The 22,601-nt window shown below is 36.3% G+C and overlaps 1 protein-coding gene across 5 annotated transcripts in view; it reads right to left on the minus strand.

Annotated features, from left to right (window-relative positions):
* The window catches only part of HMCN1 (hemicentin 1), a 467,709-nt gene that overhangs the window by 339,543 nt on the left and 105,565 nt on the right, over window positions 1-22,601 (minus strand). For all 5 annotated transcript variants that reach the window (XM_026509232.4, XM_044387879.3, XM_044387878.3 and 2 more), the window contains exons 3-4: window positions 8,954-9,112; window positions 7,170-7,292 (exon numbers count right to left, since the gene is read on the minus strand). In XM_026509232.4, the coding sequence (XP_026365017.3) occupies window positions 7,170-7,292; window positions 8,954-9,112 (282 nt within the window). The remainder of the gene's footprint in view (window positions 1-7,169; window positions 7,293-8,953; window positions 9,113-22,601) is intronic.

The following is a 22,601-nucleotide window of genomic DNA, read 5'->3' on the forward strand; positions in this document are numbered from 1 at the left end:
CAGAGACAGAAAAACCAGGTAACTTATCTGAGGTCGCATGGGTAGGATATGAGCCATATTCCTAGAGCCTAGAGCCTTAAATACCACACAATACTGCCTGAGCTGGATATTTTCATTTTGCCCCTCCAGATCCATTCTCTACCCTTGTCCATTAGGCTCTGTGCCCTGGGACACTGACCTTTATAAACTATTTCAGTAGGTCTCCTTGGTCTCCCAGCTTCCAGTTAGATAGAGGAAAATGAAAAGATACTGGGAAGTGAAAAACCAACAGGAATTGAAAAGGATGAAGAAAGTAGGGCTGGATATTTGTTCCTCTGGCTCCATCCCTCCAGGGCTGCTATTTGCCTATCACATGCCATCACCTCTCATGCTATTTGCCTATCACATGCCATCACCTTTGGTCTCCCTGGGTGCTGGCCCAAGCTTCCTCTTCATTGTTGTTGGACTCTTGGTGGTTCAGCATACTCTGTTAGCTGCCTTGGCCCTGCCCACATCTTGCTAAACTGTTCTTCATTAAAATCTCTCTTGCCCCTGTTGAGTGAGCTATCCAATTTCTGTCCAGATAACTGCTGACACCCTGCCTCTGCAACAGACGGGATCATTCTTGTATCATTCCTAGAGTAAAAATTCTGGGAAGACCTCCCCTCTCCCCTTGATGTTTTAAGAAAATTGATAATAAGATCCCAGAGCATGCAGACTTAAGCAGCTGTTGGGACAGTTTTCCCCAGGAGGGAGGAGGGTTTGGACCCGAGGTTCCTAATGTCCTGGACTTTTACCTCTCTGCCACTTATTCAAAGAAAGAAAAAGGTATTTCAGTGCCTTTTCAGCCCCTGATAAAGTAGAGGGTAGTAAATTTTTTTTTTTAAGATTTATGTATTTATTTTAGAGAGTGAGAAAGAGAAGAGGGGCAGAGGGAGAGGGAGAGAGAGAATCCCAAACAGGCTCCACACAAAGTGTGGAGCCCAACACAGGGCTCAATCTCACGACCCTGAAATCAAGACTTTAGCAAAAACAAGAATCAGAGGCCTAACTGAGGTGCCACCCAGGCACCCTGAAAATAGTAAATTTACATCAGATGCCCAAATCTATTGTTAAGAGATAGGACAGGGGGAAATGGGGTTTGCAGGTTTGTTACTTGAAAAAATATACATTAAAAAAACAAACACGTAATATTTTTTCAAAGTCTTATTATGTGCTGGTAGTAATACTGAAACTTCCCAAATTGCTTAGTCTTCTGTGGTTTGTGCTATTATTTATCCTGTCTTATCAATGAAGAAACGGAATCGCAGAGGAGGTAAATAACTTACCCATGAACCTAGTGAGTGGTAGAACTGCCTTCAAACTCAGAGTCTGGCAGTAGACGCCCCCCTGTCTCCTCTCACCAGCTATGGCAGCAGTTATATCCTAAGGAACAGAGGATGTACTCTGGTCTCCAATGAGCCCCATGATCCTCCGTGAGTGGTCTCTGGCTGCTTGAGTTGCTGGGGTTGCCTTCATCAGCTATTATCAACTTATACTGTCATTATATCCCCTCTCCTACCTCTAGGCTCCATGAAGACAGGGATAGCATCTTGTTGGCCTTTGCTGTCCCCACTGGTTAGAGTGGTGGCTAGCATCAAACACTACAAACATTCATTGAACAAATGAAGGAGGCTGAAATTTCTAACTTTCCTGATAAAATTACAACCTCTTAAGGGGCTAATATCCAAAATATATAAAGAACTTATATGACTTAACACTAAAATAACAAATAATCTAATTAAAGAATGGGCAGAGGACCAGAAAATAAAATTTTCCAAAGAAGATACACAGATGACCAACAGGTACAGAAAAAAGTCTCAACATCACTAATCATCAGGGAAATGAATGCAAATCAAAACCACAGTGAGTTATCACTTCACACCAGTCAGAATGGCTAGTACCCAAAAGACAAGAAGTAACAAGTGTTGGCAAGGATGTGGAGAATAAAGAACCCTCATGCACCATTGGTGGGAATGTAAATTGGTGCAGCCACTGCAGAGAAGAGTATGGAGGGTCCTCAAAAAATTAAAAATAGAAATACCATATGATCTAGTAATCCTACTACTGGACCCAAAGAAAATAAAGACACTAACTCAAAAAAATATATGTACCTCTACGTTTATTGCAGCATTATTTACAATAGCCAAGATAAAGAAAGAAGTGTTTATCATATACATATTATATATGATAAATACATACACATATATACATCTATATTATATATACATATATTACATATATTATATATACATATTTTATATATAATATACATTATATATGTATACATATATTATATATATGAATATATATTTTTTCTCAGCCATAAAAAAAGAATGAGATCTTGTCATTTCCAACAACATGGATGGACCTTGATGGTGTAATGCTAGGTGAAATAAGTCAGACGGAGAAAAACAAATACCATATGATTTCACTTACATGTACAATCTAGAAAAAAAAATTAACAAACAAATAAAACCAGACCTTAAACCCGGAGAACAAACTGGTAGTTGCCAGATGGGAGGTAGGTAGGGGAATGGGTAAAATAGATAAAGGTAATTAAGAGGTTCAAACTTCCAGGTATAAAATAAATAAGTCACAGAGATGAAATGTATAGCATAGAGAATATGGTCAATGATATTGCAATAATATTGTATGGTTATAGATGATAACAGCACTTATCGTGGTGAGCACTGAATAATGCATAGAACTGGCAAATCACTATGCTGTACACCTGAAACTAATATAACATTGTATGCTAATTTTACTTAAATTTTAAAAAAATGCATCCTCTGATGAAAACAAAAGTGGAAATCACAGGCAGGGACTTAGGGTGACTAAGAGTACTATCTCAGGACAAAGACTGAATATGTTCCCTAAGTTCAAACACTCAGCAGCAATTTAACCTCGAGCAAGATGCCTCCCTATGCTTCAGTTTCCTCATCTGTGAAGTGGGATTTATGATCATGCTGTCTTCCCTACAGGCTATGGTAAGGAGTAAATGAAATAAAATTAAAGTCTCATTGAATGGCCATATCAAGCACTCGATCATTCTAAGTTGATACTATTATTATTGTCTTAATCACAGGGTGATCGCTGAGAAGGAAAGAATTGTGGGAGCCTTCCACGTTTAATACAGAATGAAGGCAGAATAGAATATACCTGTGCCAAACAGAGCAACACAGGGACCCTTCCAAAGAAAGCACTAAGTGCTCACAAGGAACACTGGCATTAAAACATCCTACACCAAAGCCTTGAAAGTTACATAATAAGAAGGTCAATAAGATTTGAGAGACTTCTAAATATCATCATTTACCTCCTTTAAAAAACAGAAATTATTTGACAATTATTCCTTTATTTTATAAAACTTCCTTCTGATATAATACAGCCCACTATGCAGCATTACTTACAAGTGGGGAATAACACCAATCCATACGGCTAGGATGTCCAGTAGAAAGGGGAGATGGAAGGGGAATGTTTGAAGACATGAGTTGCGAGAGGTAGGGAGAAAGAATGGGGAAACTCAGAACAAGTAAATTATCCAATTAACTATGGATCTTTTGTGTTAACTTCTTTGATGCAAAAATATAACATCTGTGGGTAACTTTGTGATTTCAAAGTTGGACTTTTCTTATACTTAAGGAAGCACTGACTAGATCCACTGACAATAACTCAGTTTACAAAGAAATGGAGGAGTAAGGCTTTCAGTTACTTTTCCAACTTCAAAGGTGAGTACATCCTTGAGATGTGTCTTAACTTGTGTTTCCAGAATGCTAATACCATCCGATGATTTATAGACCAATGATGCCCAGCCAAATAATTTTTTCACTTTGGTTTCTTTTATGTTAAATAAAGATGAAAGATACTCTACTTATTATTATTTTTTTAAAAAAACATGAAGAAAGAGGAAACCTGAAGTTATCTCAAGAGGAAGTTGATACAAAATATACCCCACTGGGAAGCTGATGAACTAGGTTAAGGGATAAGACATAAAATCCACAATTACCTTTAGAAACAGACGGAAAATCACTCTTGAGTTAAATGCGAGGACTCAACCCACGTGTGGCTTCCCTGCAGTTCTCGTATCGGTTAAGTGTGTAGCCCTCACTATAGCATCTACTTTCCCTAGAGTTTATGATGTTTATGTAATAGGAAAATGCTGAGCAATGAGGAAAGAAAAATGGCTAAACTATATGCTAAAAATTTTGCAAATCCAATTTTAACATCGTCATTCTGGTTTTTGTTAATAAAATCTTCCACCATCATGGCTTTTTTTAAGGGAAACATGGCTTATACAGTTCAGAGTAACCCCTTAACAGTATCTTTTCTCACACAGGAACCAAGAAAACCACCTCTCCATCCTTTTCCCATTTGAGTACATTTATTTCCTAGCAACAGCTAGCCATCTGGTTTCTACAAACATAGTGGCACAATTTCTCCACTTTGAGAGCAAAATAACAACATTACGAGGATTATAAAAAATACTAGTGAACATTTATTGGGCACTTACCCTGTCCCAGACCTTGTTTGAAACATTTTACATGCATTATCTCATTTAATCTAACGACTTTCCAAAATGGATAATTCTATTATCCCCATTTTACAAATCAGGAAACTGGAGCTAACAGAAACCATGTCACAAAAGAATTCTTATCAGATAGGATGCATATATCTTTAGGTAACTAAATACTCAACTCTAATTGGCGTAAGCAAAAACATCATTTCCTTAATTCTGGAGGCTTAGCAGTAGGATGGGATTTGAGTGTTGACTTAATCCAAATCTCCCTTATATTTGTTTAATCCTCAGAACTGTATGAAGATGGCTGCATCAGGTCTGGGATTCACATCAATACAACATACTACCTAGAAGAGAACTCTTCCAAGATGTCCCTAGCTAAATTCCTCTTAAGTCTCAGTGGTTCAAAGTAGATGAGATGACCTTTCTCGAACCATCTGGTGAAGGGGTTGAAATTGCCATGATTGACAGCTAAATTACAGTTCATTCCTGTTGGCACCGAACTCCAATTTATAAAAATGGATAATTTTAGGAATGCTTCTCTCTAGTCCTATTCTGCTTAAGCGAAATTTCAAGGTTAAAACATCAGTGGGTTAAATTTGTTTGAATTTTTGTAAATTGTTCTTGTAAATTATTTGGTAATTGTCAGAATTGTTAAAAATTATTAGGACTATGGGGGCACCAGGGTGGCACAGCCAGTTAACCTTCCAACTCTTGGTTTCAGGTCAGGTCACGATCTCAGGGTTGTGAGACCCAGCCCTGTATGGGGCTCCGTACGGAGTCTGCTTGACACTCTCTCTGCCCCCCATACCCCTCATACTTTCTCTCTCTAAAATAAATAAAATCTTTTTAAAAAATTATTAGGACTACAAAAATTGTACATCATACCCTTTATTCAAAAACTAAAGTGTGTACCTCCGTAGAGCTAATTTTCTCCATTTAAGACAACAATAATATTTTCAATTTTGTCTAAGTCAATTTTCCCTGGGTATGTGGATATAAATGGGGTTACATTTATGAGATTCACCACATTATTTTCTAGCTTTAGAGCCCAACTCCCTATAAAGTCCTATGGTTCTCCCTAAAAGTTCATCCAATTTGTTTTGGGAAGCTCCAAGTTGTGCCTGACTGCTTACAGGTTTGAACAACTGTTCTTTCAAATGCCCTAGGTGCAGGCCATGTCTCTTCTCACCTCTTCTCTTCTCTAGTACTTTCTGCCAGGAACCACCATGTTCACAGGGTACAGCATCTTCTGCCCCATCTCTCTGCACCCAACACGACTGTCACTTTTAATCCAGAACCTCACAACACCTTAAGCAGGTGGTGTTCTCACTGAAGCAAGAGAAAATGGTGCTTTTCCTCACTTATGCCCTACTTTGTGTGGATGATATTGACTGTACCCCACAGTCTTACACAATTCCAGGTTAAAAACAACTATAGGAGGAAAGCCTTTCCTTCATTAGGGTCAAACACAGCCCTATGGGATGGGACAAGAAATCCAGTTCCTGAGAAAGTTTTGCACTCTTCCCCAACTCTTTTCATCCCAGGTTCCCAAATTCTCATGCAAATTTTTATGAAAATAACCTCTAAATGATTCCCTCTATAGTTGTCAGACCCTGCCCAGGCATTTTTGAATCTCTATAATGGACAGAATATGAACTCAAGCCATAACCCTCTTACGGCTCTTTCTTCCAACAAAAACATTTTTACACTAAAGTGACCTCCCAAGTTTGTATATCATAGGTTAATAAAAATATTTTTGCTGGATATTATTCTAGAAATTTGCAACATCCTATGAGTTCCACCATGATGTAACAGAACTCTTTAAGTAGAAGAAGACTTACTGAACCATTTCAGTCAAGACACAAAGGAATCTGTCATGAAATTAATAGAACTTGTACAGATACAGTAACTAGATCAATCAAATGTGAATTTATGCCCACAGAAGACCTTATCTTTGTATTGGGACATTCGTAGAAACTTAAGTAGAAGCCAGGTTGATTGATTAATTAATTAATTAAATGTTATTATCACAGTGAGGCCCCAAGAAAGTACCAAAAAGGAGAAAGAATTGTGAGAGATGTGTCCCAAACACTATTTTAGAAAATATCAAGATTTTCTTAGTATATGTTATTGATTTTATTACCATAAAAGTTTTTAGTTAACTATATAGTTACTTACTTAAAATTTTTTACTTTTAATCTTGGATATCAAACGTCATTAGAATTTTGCTCAATAACGTTTTCATAGTCTACTTCAGTGAACAGTCACACCTTATGTTACCAGTTATCCAAAAGTTGTGCATCAGAAACACAAATGAACTTTCATAAACAACAAAAACTATAAAAATTTCCAATTCCCACTGAATGAATTTTAAGTACATTTATGCTTAAATCTCAATAACATGTCAGTATAGAATAATATAATCTAGAAACTAATACTATATAAATCTATGCTTCCCCACATTGGTTTCATGCCCTTATTGACCTGTGGACTAGAAAAAAAAGAAAAAAAAAAAAAAAAAAAACCTCTCTGCAAACTGTTTTTGAAATCAAATTTGTCACAACTAGGTTGGTCTAACTAATACCTTGGTAAGGTAGTTAGTAATAAAGTAGACCCACTTTATTAAACTGACCTCATTAACTTGTTTTTTGTCCAGATGGAACACTTGACCAGAACTTGTAGAGGCAATTTCTTCATAGACTTTATATCCAATATGGCCCCTGTCGTCACAATCTCCAGTGAGCACAAATACCACCTAAGATTTTTTTAAAAAAAGAAGACAATTTAAAGTGTTTTCAGAAATCAATATGTATTTACTGAGTACCTATTATGTGTCAATATGCTACTAGTAAAGTGGAATATATACATTACATATATACATATGTAAATGTATGTAATACCACACACATATTATACATATATTTCTTTTTCTCCCTATATCCATGCACTTCGCAAAAGTTTTTGAAGTCCTTCTTATTTAAGAGGTGGAGCTTAATCTGTCACCTTCAAATTAAAGCTTGGACTTGTGATTAGCTTTGGCCAGCAGCCCAAGGCAAAAGGGACATTCTATCAGTTCTGAGCTTACTATCAAGAGGCCTTGTGCATTTCCACTTGATCTCTAGTGCTTCTGCCTTGGCCATGAAAAGAACATGTCTAAACTAGCCTACTGGTCTCAAAAAAGGGTGAGAAAGCTATGAGGCAGAGCCAAGTCACCCTAGAGATCAGCCTAGATAAGTCAAACCCAAACTCTCCCCAGACACACAAGTGAGCAGGCCTCACCTGGATCAACAGAGCCCTGCAAATATGTGAGAAATAAATGCTTATTGTTTTAAGCCATTGAGAGGTAGAACTGTTTGTTATACAGCAATAGTTAACTGATACAATAAGTAATTCTTACTCAGGCAAGATTCCACATAGGAGGTGATATTTGAGACATAGGTCTATGTTTTTGTTAGTTAAAAAGATAAGATGGTAAGAAGAACTTTCATTAATCCCCAATCATATCTTCTCTGTATTAAAAAACAAGGTATTAATATGTACAAATATTACATATCGATTTAATATGTTTAAATTAAATGACACATACATATTGGAGTATATATATACAGATCAATAGTTGTAATTACTGACATTTGCCATACAAAGTACAAAGAGAGGAAACCTCTCACGTGCCACATAGGCATACCTTCTTTTATTGCACTTTGCTTTATTGTGCTTCACAGATACTGTGTTTTTTACAAATTAGAGGTTTGTGGCAATCCTGCATCAAGCAAATCTATCAGCACCATTTTCCAATAGCATTTGCTCATTTCATGTCTCAGTGTCACATTCTAGTAATTTTTGCAATATTTCAAACTTTTTCATTATTTGTATATTTGCTATGGTGATTTGTGATCAGTGAAAATGATTTGCTGAAAGCTCGGACGATGGTTAGCATTGTTTAGCAATAAAGCATTTTTTATTTGGGGCGCCTGGGTGGCACAGCGGTTAAGCGTCTGCCTTTGGCTCAGGGCATGATCCCGGCGTTATGGGATCGAGCCCCACATCAGGCTCCTCCGCTATGAGCCTGCTTCTTCCTCTCCCACTCCCCCTGCTTGTGCTCCTTCTCTCGCTGGCTGTCTCTATCTCTGTCGAATAAATAAATAAAAATCTTTAAAAAAAATAAAAAAATTTTAAAAAAAGTATTTTTTATTTAAGGTATATATATTGGTTTTTAAGACATGATAATACTTCACACTTAAGAGAGTACAATATAGTGTAAACATAACTTATATGTACACAAAAAATTCATTTGGCTTTATTGTGATATCTGCTTTATCGTGGTGGTCAGAACTGCACCCACAGTATCTCCATTGTATGCCTGAATTCCTTCCAGCTGTATTCAGATAGAAAATTTGGGGGCTAATTCCTACTTACTTGTGACTGTTTCTGTTGGATAAGCTGGAGCACCTCATGAGTGAGCCGATAATCCTTAGACCGTGCATCGGTGAAAACATAGATGAAAGAGCCGGGAAGAGAAATTTCCAAGGCAATTTTTATAGCTCCAATACTCATTTCTGGACAATCACCACCACCCTGTTGAGAAGCAGAGAAAAAAATGCAATTATTTCATCAACAAAAAAGAAAGGAAAATTTTAGTTACAACAAGTTGCTTTAGAAGTTCTAGAACTAAACAAGTTCTCTTCACATTTACTTTCCATCAGTTTGCTACTGGATTAATCACTTTGCTTACCAGGAAATAGAAAAGATATAAAATGATGTGGAGATAGAAAAATGTATATTTTTGGATAAATTATAAATTCACCCCAAATACACAAAGGAATAGAAATTTGTTAAATACTTTTCACCTAATTAGATGTTGATTCACTCTCCCATTCCCTACATGACTATTAATGACTATTCCCTCTTTTCTTATCTCTTATTTGATGACCTTGTTTTTATTGTAGTGAGACAAACAGAAGAGAACTTCCATGAACTCCCACCACGATATCTATTAACCTAGCCACATGCTCTGTCTGTACAGTGAAGAATCATTTGGGCATAGTCAAGACTGACTATGCCTAATCAAAAACACAGCTCCTGTGGCTGTTCCCTCTCTACTCCACTGCCAAACATTCCTCTTTACTGAATCATTCCCACTGGCAAACAAACATACTGTTATATCTCCCATACCTCAAGTTTTTGCTCAAATGTTACCTATCAGAGAAGCCTCCCATGACCACCTTATATAAAATACATACTCTTTGTCACTCTTTTCATTCTGCTTCATTCTTCCTACTAACACATGATCTCTGTGTTTTATTTCCTACTTGAATAGGCCCAATGTATTTTCCTAGACAATAATAGTCCGCATTCTAGGAAGAATTCTTCTCACATTTATTTCATTCAAAATTATATGGATTTACAAATAAAACTGTAAGTATGCTGTATTTACAGTTTTATATATTTTAAATTTAGGATTACATTCTTCCTATGCTCCCTGCCACCAATGTTCTTCAAAATCATAGGTTCTAATGATTGCAAAAATATTCTGCCTATGTCCCATAATTTAGTTAACCATTTCTCTACTGTTGATTAATGCTCTTTCCAATTTCCCTCTATTATAAATATACAAATACAAATCTATTTTATATATAATATAAAATTTATAAGTATAAATTATATATGTATACACATATACATATACATATATATAAATGTCTGATTATTTCCTTAGCATAGATGAAGGGAATGGACTTTCAACCAACATGTTTGAGCAATCAATAACTGCTACACCCTGCTAGGATTTAGACATACAAAGATGAATAAGAAGCTAAAGTATCTTGCCCTTAAGGAACTCATGGTCTAGAAAAGACAATCAAATAAAAAGCAAGAGAGCTTGGGGTTATAGGGGGGCCTTATAGTTCTATACTTCACCAGAATTCAGTAAGTAAGAGCTCTTTCTCAAACAGAAAATAATTACCTGACAAAAGGGATAAGGTTTTTTCTTTAAACTCTGGAAGTTCCTATTTGGTTCTCCTACTGTGGCTTTTCCCAGACTTCAAACAGTCTCAGATTGTGATACAATATTCTGAACACCATAGATCTAATCAGGGTCAAAAGAGCCAGGCATTTGAACCGTTTACACTGCAGTTTGGATAAACTGGAGAATCTTTTCTTGCTTTGGATCTCTCTCACAACTTATAGGCTGAGAGTACCATTTATTAAATGAGTTGGAACACAGCCCCAATTATTATAAAATGCTTCTAAAATTGAGACACCCATGAAATATTATGTCACTTTCTTAATGGTTGGGGACTGAATGCTGCAGTAACCTGATCTTCACTTCTGAGAAGATGTCAGCTGAAGACTCCCAGAAATTTTACTCCGTTAATAGTCCTTTCTATTTTTGCAGAACTTATCATCTACCCATTATTACTCATGTGTATGTTCATGACATTTAGTTTAGCAGATAATACGGTTCTCAAAAACTTGTATACTTGTATCTTCAGACTGTACTTACCTCCCAAATTCCAATTTTACATTTTTGTATAGATTTATTTATTTGAGAGATAAAAAGAGAAAGAGAGAGTGAGTGGGGGAAGGGGCAGAGAGAGAGAATCTTCAAGCAGACTCCCTGCCAGGTGCAGAGCCCCATTTGGAGCTTCAGCCCACAATCCATGAGATCACGACCTGAGCCAAAACCAAGAGCCAGATGCTCAACCGACTGAGCCACCCAGGCAATTAAAAATTACATTTTAAAATGTAATTTTTAATTGCCTGTTAAACATCCACTGCTAGGGTGCCTGGGTGGCTCAGTCAGTTAAGCATCTGCCTTTGACTCAGGTCATGATCCCACGGTCCTGGGATTGAGCCCCATGTTATTAGGCTCCCTGCTCAATGGGGAGTCTGCTTCTCCCTTTGCCTCTGCCCCTTCCCCCTACTCATGCTCTCTCAATCTCTCTCTAATAAATTAATAAAATCTTTAAAAAAAATCTCCTAGATGTTCTATGGGTCTCCACAATTCCATAGGTCTAAAACAGAACTCATTATATATTCCCCAACCATGTCTTCCTATTTTTGTTAATCAAACTACCTGCCTCAATATCCAGGTTCAAATCTAAGTCATCTTGACACCTCCCACTTCCTTCACCTAATCAGTGGTCAAACCATATTCCTCTACTTCCATCATGAATCAGTCCCCTCCCTTCCTCCTTACTTCCTGCAATTCACTCTTCTTATCATTGATTTTGTTACAAGTATAGCCTCCAATCTAACCTTCCGCTCTGTCTACACCAAACTTTATTTTTCCTTCAGTAAAGAGCTGTCTGTATCATGTTCCTACTTAAAATCTTCCACTACTTGTGTTGGATCAAATTGTCTTTCTAGTTTCCTATCTCCTACTGCTCCCTCTTCATAAATTGCTTCCTTTAAACTAAGACTACTTCCTGTTCTTTAAATATGCCCCTTTCTTTACACTGTAATGCCTTTAGTACTTTCATTCATCTTTCTACTGCTCCATTTCCACCATCAACACTCCTCATCAATATATGCATGGCTAGGGTTGCCTGGGTGTCTCAGTCAGGTAAGCCTCTGCCTTCAGCTCAGGTCATGATCCTGGGATGGAGCCCACACTGGGCTCCCTGCTCTGCAGGGAGTCTGCTTCTCCCTCTTCCCCTCCCACTGCTCATGCTCTTTCTCTCTCTCTTTCAAATTAATAAATAAAATCTTAAAAAAATATATATATATATATATGGCTAAATTCTCCCATTTTCTATAAGCTCATTGGTGGCAGTAACTGTGCTTTGCCACATCCTTAAGTCCTGAGTTCATAACATTTGCTGGCACATAGTAATCACTGAGTAAATATTTGACAAATTGAACTATTTTTCCTTCTAAAGTTGAGATGATATGCCTTCCCTCTTTAAAACTTTCTCTTTTCTTCCAGTCAAATATACTTCTTCACTCCAGATTTACTTTAATATGCTTTACATTTCAATGACATAGCATGTTTTCCTCTGCATAATAGTTATTTAGGGGGATTGTCACGTGCTAAAAATGTCCTTAAATAAGCATTTGTGTGCTAGGAAGGTGGGAAATAGCTACTGGGCACATTAAGAACTTTAATATATTGCATAGGAATAATTCTTACTTGAAGCCAACTTTGCACATCTGTAATGAATATTCCGGACTGCTCAAAAAACTAGATTCCTATTGTATTTTCAGAAGCTTAAACAAAAACATTCCTCAACTGTGCTTGACATCATGAACCTGAATGTGAATCACAATATAAAATTTACCCGTTCCACAAGCATTTGTTGAATGGCCAAGTACACAATATAGCTAGCTCTGTGGTAGAATAATTCTAAGGAGAGATTAATTATCTCTTGCTAATTGTCACCTAATATCAAAAGGCTGGGAGAAGTCTTCTGTTTATGGGCCAAAAATTAGAACAGCTAAGAAATCTCCAGGGATATACCCAAGGAATGACAAGAAGGATAAGCCTTGTCCAGTTAGTAAAAGACAGTTTTCCAGCCACTTAACTTGTGTTCAAATTTACTCTAAGAGGACCTAGGGATGCCTTAGTTCATCTCAAAACATTACCTAGGAGTAGACTCTCGAGACCACTAGAATCCTTGGAAGTTACTCCAAATGAACTCATCCTATTGAGATCCCTCCATATCTTCAGACTCATACTAAAACTTGAAGGTAGCCCCCCCCAAAAACCCCATGTGTTGAAATGGAACCTCTAAGCCTTAATTAAGTACTTTTTCACCCTATAAGTTTGAATAGATAAATTTAAAACCACATTTTAATAAAACCTATATGGTCAACATTTTCTTTTCTTTTTTTAAGATTTTATTTATTTATTCATGAGAGACAGAGAGAGAGGCAGAGGGAGAAGCAGACTCCCCACTGAGCAAGGAGCCCGATGTGGGACTCGATCCCCGGACCCTGGGATCATGACCTGAGCGGAAGGCAGATGCCTAACCAACTGAGCCACCCAGGCACCCGGTCAACAACATTTTCTATAAATATTGGAACCACATTATTCTCCTGAAAACATCACCTCTGTGAAACAATGAACCTCATATATAGTAAGCTTAACACTGGTTAATAGCCAAAGGAAAGAGTGCGATGAGCTGACATAGCTATAACTCCAGAGGATTTCACAAATATAATTGCAAATAAAAGGCATTCCTTTTATTTCTTGAACTCTTTTGTATCATACTCTCAAAACAAAGTCGTTGACTTTTATGGAGAAATTAACATTAAGTCTCAAAGCAGCCAGAATTGGGGAATGTCAAGTCAAAAGGAAATCTTTTGATCCATGTATGTCAGAAACCGTACTGGGTGTACTTACACATCCCTTAAGAGTGATTTGTGTAGCTTAACTTTTTTCCTGCTGTGAAAATCAGTGTATTCTTTACAATAAAAATGATTATGCTGCCCTGAATTTCACATTTGCAGACACAGATTATATTATAATCATATTGACTACATAGTGATTAGAAGTTGTTCTCAGGAACAACTCTTCTCTTTCCAAAATAGTACAGTATCACTAAATGATTAACTTTTTGCTTAGCTAGGTTAGTGGATAACTGAAAATTAAAAATAAATGTTAACCAGTAATTTATATCTTAGTGAAACTATTCGTCTATCTCACTGCAGATGTATGTTCTGGAAAAGAAAAAAATTTTTTTCCAAAAGAAGTTAACATATAATGTTATATCCTTATAAAAGCTCCCTATGTTATACTTGAGTTTGAATTTCTAATCATTTTAAATCATAAATAATCACAAAAATTATCTAGAAAAGGAATACTTTAGATATGAGCTGTCTAAGACAATGGCCACTAACAGGCCTCGAGCAGTTATCACGCATTCGAAATATGGCTAGTGAAACTAAGGAACCAGATATTTTATTTTACTTTAATGAATTACAATTTAAATTGAAAAACTATAGAAGTACTCATTTATCACACTGATGACATTTTGATATGCTAATACTTTGGATATAACTGAATTAAATATTAAAATTAATTTAAACTGTTTTTAAAAATTACATATGTGGGGCGCCTGGGTGGTACAGCGGTTAAGCATCTGCCTTCGGCTCAGGGCGTGATCCCTGTGTTATGGGATCGAGCCCCACATCAGGCTCCTCCACTATGAGCCTGCTTCTTCCTCTCCCACTCCCCCTGCTTGTGTTCCCTCTCTCGCTGGCTGTCTCTATCTCTGTCGAATAAATAAATAAAATCTTTAAAAAAAAAATAAAAATAAAAATAAAAATTACATATGTGGCTCACATCATAGTTTTGTTGGACATCTCTGCTTTAGAATGATACTTGGTTTAGTTATGTAGGCTTCATTCTAGACTGTTATTTGTAAGATGGCTGCTTTGCTCTAAAAGTCTTCCATGAACTTTGCTTCCTGGCAGAAGTTATTAAAAACAAAATTCAAGTTGCTTTAATTTACTAAGGATCAGGAATCAAATGAAAATCTACTCCAAAAAACTATAAATTATTGACTTTATTTAAATACACACACACACAAAGTTTATAAATAAAGTTTTTGCACAACTGTAGAAATATATTGAGATATATATATTAGAAACTTATCCCACAGGTTTGCTAATAGTCTTTCTCAAATCACTAACTGATCATCTGATTCTTAAACTAGTTTTGGCAGAAGAGGACTAAAAAGAATCATCATCAAATGTCCATATTTATAAATAAACCTCACAAAATCAGATCCCTAAGGTTGATTTGTATCAAACTCATGCACAGATTTTTAAACTGGGGGCAAGGAGGTTGTGACTGAAACACTAAAAACACACTATTTTACATAGTTCCAAACTTTAAAAAAAGTAGTCCTTTCAAAAAAGTCTTAACATTTTATGTTTTGACTTGAATACCAAAAGGAAAAAAAAAGTAAAATAATATTCCACAAAACATCTATAATGGAGAAACTTAGAATTGATGAATCTGAATCTATGAAAAGCCTCATTAATTTAATTGACACTTTCGTTGGTAATAAGACACCTTACTGTATTAACTCAGGAGATATCTCCTCTAAGCCAAGCACTAAGACAGTATTGTCACATACACTATGTTATCTACTCTTTACATCAGTTGATGAGGTAGGTATCATTTTTAGCACATTACACTGCCAGCACTAAATCTTGAAAACCCCTTTCCTAGGGTCACACAACTACTAAGTGAAAGAGCACAGACTGGAACTCAGTTCTGCCTGGCCTGAGAGTTCATGCAAGTGAGGCATTTTATTACCTTCATCAACTTCTGTGACTGCAAGCAAGTAGCTTGTCAGGAAAAAAAAGGTTCTCATTCTTCAAGATGCCTACCAAATACTGTTCATTCTTCCATTGCAACATTTGTTGAGTTGTGTTATAATTTATCTGTCTCCTCCCACTAGATCTTTGTTCCTTGAGGAACTCAGTAAGTGTTCCATTGTGGTTTGATTTATGAAGGGATAAATGAATGACTAGTGAGTAAATGGGCAAATGACATTGTGCAAATCAATCTTAACAACAATCTAGGCACACTTTCCGTGTTCAGCCGCTGCTTTATTCAAGCCTAGCCCATCTCCTTTCAAGGAATATAATTCCAGAGCTAAGTCTCCTAAAAGTACAAGTACCTGTATATGTATATTCTTAGTGGTATAGAAAACTAACTCCCTCCAGCTCTCATATCTCTGTATCTCTCTCTGTCTCTTTGTCTCTCCATCTGCCTCTCTCTCTCAAACCTGGCATGTTGTCATTTTGTTAAATAACAAAAGGAAAGAAACATGGCTATGGAAATGTATCTCCTAAAACCACATAAACCTGCACACATACATGAAAATGTAAAGTGAGAAGGACCTGACTTAGTTAACTTTGTGTTTTTACTTGAGCTCTAAAATAGAACTTATCTATATCAGAAGGCATACTCTTGCTCAGTATTTTGATATTCACTTTATCTTTATAATTCGACTGATGGCTACAATTTACTAAGCTGCCAAAGACACTTTAGATAGAAAAAAAAAATGTGTGCTGGAAAAACAGAAGCGTGTGAACTTTTACAGTAAATGTCGCTCCTGGAATTAAAGGAAGAAAAAAAAAAACAACAAATACTGTAACCTCAGAGTTACAGTAATAATTGTGTTAAAAAAATAAATTCCTGAAAAGCAAGATAAAATAAGAATGAACAAAAATCTTATCAGTCAAGGGAGTAATAAAACAGAGATTATCATGCTGTATTTTCTGAACATAAGACAATGTGGGAGTGGCACTAAAATAAACTGAACCTTTAAACCCTGAGAGGAGTTGGAGAAAAATGAGGTCCCTATCCAAAACCTAATGGGAAAATGCTCATCAAACAAGGGGTCAGAGTACTAGGAAGGCTAATCTCAGAGCAGGCCCTCGCCCATGCCTTATTATTTCTCCTCTAGTCAACTCATACCAATTCTCCTAGTCTCATTACCCATTTTCACTGAACTACTGTTTATACCAGTTGTTTCCCAGATAAGCCTAACTCCAAGCAATGAAAAAAATGAAACTTTTTTGGTACGCTCATGCCTAAGTCCAAAATAAGTATTAGTGGCCTTATAATATAATACCCTTATTCTATCATAACTATAACCTACTAAGCCTTGTTTCAAAGTCAAACTGTATTTTTCCTTCATGTGAACACCCACTGCTCAAAATGTCTTGTGTCATTTGCCCTTTACCTATAAAATTTAGGAATGACACTCAGTCTTAAGCTGAACAAAAGTTTATAACTCTCAGTTCTTTCTTAAAACACAGTTGTGTGATTCTATGACCAAGAAAACAGAAGGTACATGTGGAAACCATTACATTGCATTGAACCTAAAATAAAGTTGCATCCAAGCAAGTATAAAATAAATCAGAATGACTGTAGAATCCTAATGCATTAGTGACATTTGGTCTTCATCACTTGGAGAAAATGTGGCAGGGATATACTGAGAGATAACCAGAGTATTTCATTTTTAAAAAAAGATTTTATTTATTTATTTGAGAGAGAGAAAGAGAGTGAGCATGGGCAGGAGGGAAGAGCAGAGGGAGAGAGAGAAGCAGACTCCCCAATGAGCAGGAAGCCCAATGCGGGACTGGATCCCAGGACCCCAGCATCATCACCTGAGCTGAAGGTAGACGCTTAACCGACTGAGCCACCCAGGTGCCCAGAGTATTTCAGAGCCCAAACTTCAAATCTCTATAATCAAACTAAAAGATGTGACATTCCAGGCAGTCCACCACGCTGCCCTTTACTAGTTTGGAGAAGGTGGAATCCAAATCAAGGCATCAAAAAACAGTTGGCTTTGCTTTCGGATGCATTAAAGTTTAACAATTACAACCCTTTCCAGGCTTTCAGATTATCACCTGTCAGTAGTAAGGGTCTAATTCTTCAACAATTGATCTTTCAATTTGTTGGAACTTCTTTCATGTTTGGTCTTCGGAGGAGATTAGTTCACTTCAATTTAAATAATCATAAAGGATACACTATGTACCAGCCATTCAATATCTTGATTAATAAATCAGAAAATGATACACCTTCATGCTACTTAGAGAATTCCTTCCTTTGTCCTCCAAGGATTCTCTACCTTTTTATTGTGACCTTTACTTTTCCCACCAAATTAAGACATTGCCCTAGTCCCTGGATGGGATTCCAGATCTCTCCTAACATATGGCTCCCTTGTTTGCCCAGAGAGAATGAGCCAGAAGAGGGCAGGATTGTGTGCCTAAGGAGACCCTTACAGCCACTCGTCATCTGCTTATTCAAGGATTAGCCCGGCTTTCTTTCTCCTTGTTTTCCTTGGGCTATGACCCTTCTCTGTCTTACCTTAGTACTCCTCAGATTCAGCTTGCCCACTAAAACCTCTGCCTTCCTTTCCACTCTAACACTCACATATGGATTTTATATCCTCCCCAGCACATTTGGTATTACCTTTATTATTGGGTAGTTGAAGGAAATTATAATGTTGTGATTGTGTAAGGTGTGTTTTATTTTATGTGTTAAAAATATATTTATACTGCTTACGTAATTTTAGCCCTTGGCAAAAAAAAATATCAACGTAATGTAGTTTTTGCCAATAAAATCATTACAATTTACGAACATTATAATTTACAGGGAAGTTTGAGATAGATGAACTGTATGGGTTGTTTTAGAGCTAGTAATCATTAAACAAAACTAGTGAACTAAGATCTAGATCATCTCACAGGAGGAGACTCGTATATATCAACAGACTAGATAAATGAGGATTTTCAAAAATCAACATGAATATAGAAGGATGGAGACCTGGTTTAAAGTCTAGATGAGGAAATCTGACAGATTGAGCTGGTGACTGCATCTGAATTCAATAATATGATATGACTCTCAAAGCCCGGTATTAGCCTCAAACACCAAGACAGGCTCCAGGACACCGCTCTGGAGCAGGGCCTCTCGTATCATCTGGTGATGAAGACCAGTGCTATCAAATCCCTAACTGGGGTTAGTTCATTTCTGAGGTATTGACAGGTTTCTGGAAGGGATTCAGACATCTGATGGAATAACTGGACAAATATCAAAGGGAATACCAATACCAAGACTCCACAATTCTTCCTGACACTTTTTCAAAGCCTACGAATAAAGACAGCTTCTTAAGAACTGCTCCTGATCAATTTGGATTGAGAAGAAACTCTTAATTTCCCGTACATTCACTTTGCTCAACATGAGGTTGATAGTTTTCTCTAGGAGTCCTGACTTTAGATCAAGAAACATTCTCCCAAGGAAAACATTTTGACCTCCGTCCTTACCATCACCTAAAAACTGACAAAATCAAATGCAGTACTTATTATGGGGAAAAGAGTTATCCTTTGGTTGGGTAAGGAGCATGTATGGGATGAATCCAGGCATCATGGGTCAGTGAATTCCTCTTCTTAAATGCTATTTTGTCACATGTAACTGCAATATTTACTCTGCAATGACTCATGTGTCTACCCTTTGGAACATTCCCATACACGCACATTTTGAAAAGAAAATCAAGACTTTTATCATCATAATCCATACCCACCTCATTCCGTCTATATTCTGCTTTGAAAAAGTAATTTAATACTCAGAATACTCTTCTATACTCTCTGCCCTTTGTAGATATAAAAGATTGTTACGAAATCATCTAGCTTTTTGCTTCTGGATAGGGTATCAGGGTAGATAGCTAGAAAAGAGCCAAACATTTCTACTCAGGGCCCTCCATTCTCTTTACTTCCTGAGGATTTAGGATTATTTGTCCCTCAGAGAATTCATATGGTCTAGCAAAAAACTCCAGCAGCAAATGAAAGTTTTAAAAGGTGTTTCGTTCAAGATCCAGGAAGTTTCAACTCTAACAACAAAAATAATCAAAACATTACCTACAAATACAACTACAGTATGAATACTACCTTTCAATCTCTTAAAGGGCTTCTTGTCCTTGTGTTTCTCCAAGGCGTTTGTGAGGTCATACTTAAATAAGCTTACCGGAGTAGGTCATGAGAACATATGCTGAGCAGTAAGAACAATTTTTATTTATAATTAACTTTGTCATTTGCTACTCCGTAAATTTAGGTGAGCCAATTACTCAAAGTGATCAGGGGTAGCAGTGAAAGCCAAAATCTTCCAGGAATAAATTCATTTCATTGAGGGTGAGACCAGAGACATCTGTCTTTAATTCTCTACACCCCTACTTTGAAATAAAATATGAAGACAAATTCCATAAATAAATGTCAATTTGATTAGATTAATTAGGTTGCTTAAATCAATATTTAGAAGGAAAGTAGCAGAGTGATAAAGAACACTGGCTTTGACATTAAAAACCTCCAGGTTTGAGACTAGCTTTGCTACTTGCCAGTTTGATGACCTGACGAAGAGTTGTTACCTAATATTCCAAAGCTTGAGTATCCTCATTTGTAAAAAGGAATATTAATATTTGTGTGGGTGTGACTGAGAAAATGACTTTAAAATACATGCAAAATCACAAGGCACATATTCTACAATTTCTGGTCATTTATGGCAGGATTATTTGGTGATTATTTCCCTTAAAAAAACTTGGGGGTACTACAGGTAGTAACAATAGTAATAATAATAGTAATAGTAATAATAGTAATAATCATTATAATGACTAACATATATATAATAATCCCCTTACTTTGGGCCAGACACTGATTCTACTGTTCTTGAAGTACATGTATTATGAGTTACATGTATTGGACTCCGTATTAAATACATGCCATTCCTCCTGTAACAGTGAATTTATACACTTCTATATATATGAATTTGTAAAAAAGAAAACTTAAAATAGAAATAAAAGCTGCTGTCTTCGGTTGAAACATGTCCAATACCAAAAACGGAAATCACATCTTTCATAGTTTTACAGTGTGTCTATATCTGCACTTACATATAATCCCTTCCCTTTTCTTTTCTAGTCTTTTTTTTTTTTTGCTTTTTCTTAATTCCTTTTTGTTATACATCAGTTTGGTTTTTAAAATTCATATAGAAGATTTTCCTATAAATCTAGAAATAAAAGGCATACTTTTACATAGTAACATGATTTAGAATACCAGAAATTAGATAAAATGTATAAGAAATTTGTCATCATAAATTGCTCTTCCAAAATCAGCACTATTTTATTCTCTTCTTTTTAACCATCTTGGCCTATCTGGCCCCGGTTTCTCATACTCTCCTTTGGCAGTTAATCCTAACATCAATTGTTCCTACACTACAGCAAAACATTTCCCCCCTAACCTCAGCCTGCTGCAGTTTGCCTATTTACCCTTCTATCTCTGTTAAAGAATTGAAATAATTGGACCTCACCCTCATCTTCTTCATAACTATCTTGTTGCTATTGTTGCTACGTAATGATGTTCTACATATTTTTACTCTTATTCCTGCTTTTTTAAGGTCAATTTTCCTAATAGACTTTGCAAAGGGAAATTAAATTATGTGTGAAGCTTTTCAGTTTTAGGGACCAACTATCTATATGAAAAAAATGGGTTTTTTTTTTACAATAATTCTATTATTGTAAAACTTCCTTTTCCTTTACATTTCAAATGTTTGACTAATTGCTTTTTGTTATTTAAAACAAAAACAGGGGCACCTGGGTGGCTCAGATGGTTAAGCCTCTGCCTTGGGCTCAGGTCATGATCTCCAGGTCCTGGAATGGAGTCCCACCTCTGAGTCCCAGCTCAGCGGGGAATCTGCTTCTCCCTTTCCCTCTGCCTCTGCCTCTCCCCCTGCTTGTGCTCTGTCTCTCTCAAATGAATAAACAAAATCTTAAAAAAAAATAAAAATAAAAGCTCCAGGGTCAGGCTTCTTGCTCCAAAGGGAGTCTGCTTCTCCTTCTCCCTCTCCCTCCCCACCCCACGCATGTGCATGCCCTGTCTGTCTCTCTCTCTCTCATAAATAAATAAAATCTTTTAAAAATGAACATGCAGATAAAAGGCTTAAAAGCATACCACTGCCACACCATTCTCTAAAAAGGTTTATAGTTTCCTATAAAGAATGTGACCTGAGACAGGACTTCGCACTGCATATTTACAAGGATACTAATTCCCAAAGCTCTGTGATTTGAATACCATTTGTTGAAGTTTGTCTTCCCTTCTTTTCCCCAGAGAGAAAGTTCAGATGCTTTTCAAGTTACTCCCTTGTATTCCAGAGAAAACATGATAAAGGAAAATGAAATTAATGTTATAAATTTAATGATTTAAGTTTAGTGATTGTTTTTCTAAGTTTTTCTTGGAAAATTTTAAATTGCTTCTCAAGTTACCTATATCTCTGTAAGAAAAATAGCTAAGTTTAGTGTAATGTTAATGGTTAATTATTTAATTTACTTAAAACTAAATTTATTTTTCTTGTTTTCAAAGCCATTACAAATGCAAAATATTATTAACTTAAAAAATTTTTTTAAAAGCTAAGTTAGTTTTAATAGGACAGCAATTCTTGTTCCTCATGATACCAGTGATTAGCAGGGAGTCACTAAAAATCATAGAAGGAGAACTAAAGAGGGGTCTGGAAATTATAAACAAAACAAAATTTAGCATGTCATGCTAAAATTTTGTGAAA

This window comes from Ursus arctos, unplaced genomic scaffold, assembly GCF_023065955.2.
Source record: "Ursus arctos isolate Adak ecotype North America unplaced genomic scaffold, UrsArc2.0 scaffold_2, whole genome shotgun sequence".
NCBI lineage: Eukaryota > Metazoa > Chordata > Mammalia > Carnivora > Ursidae > Ursus > Ursus arctos.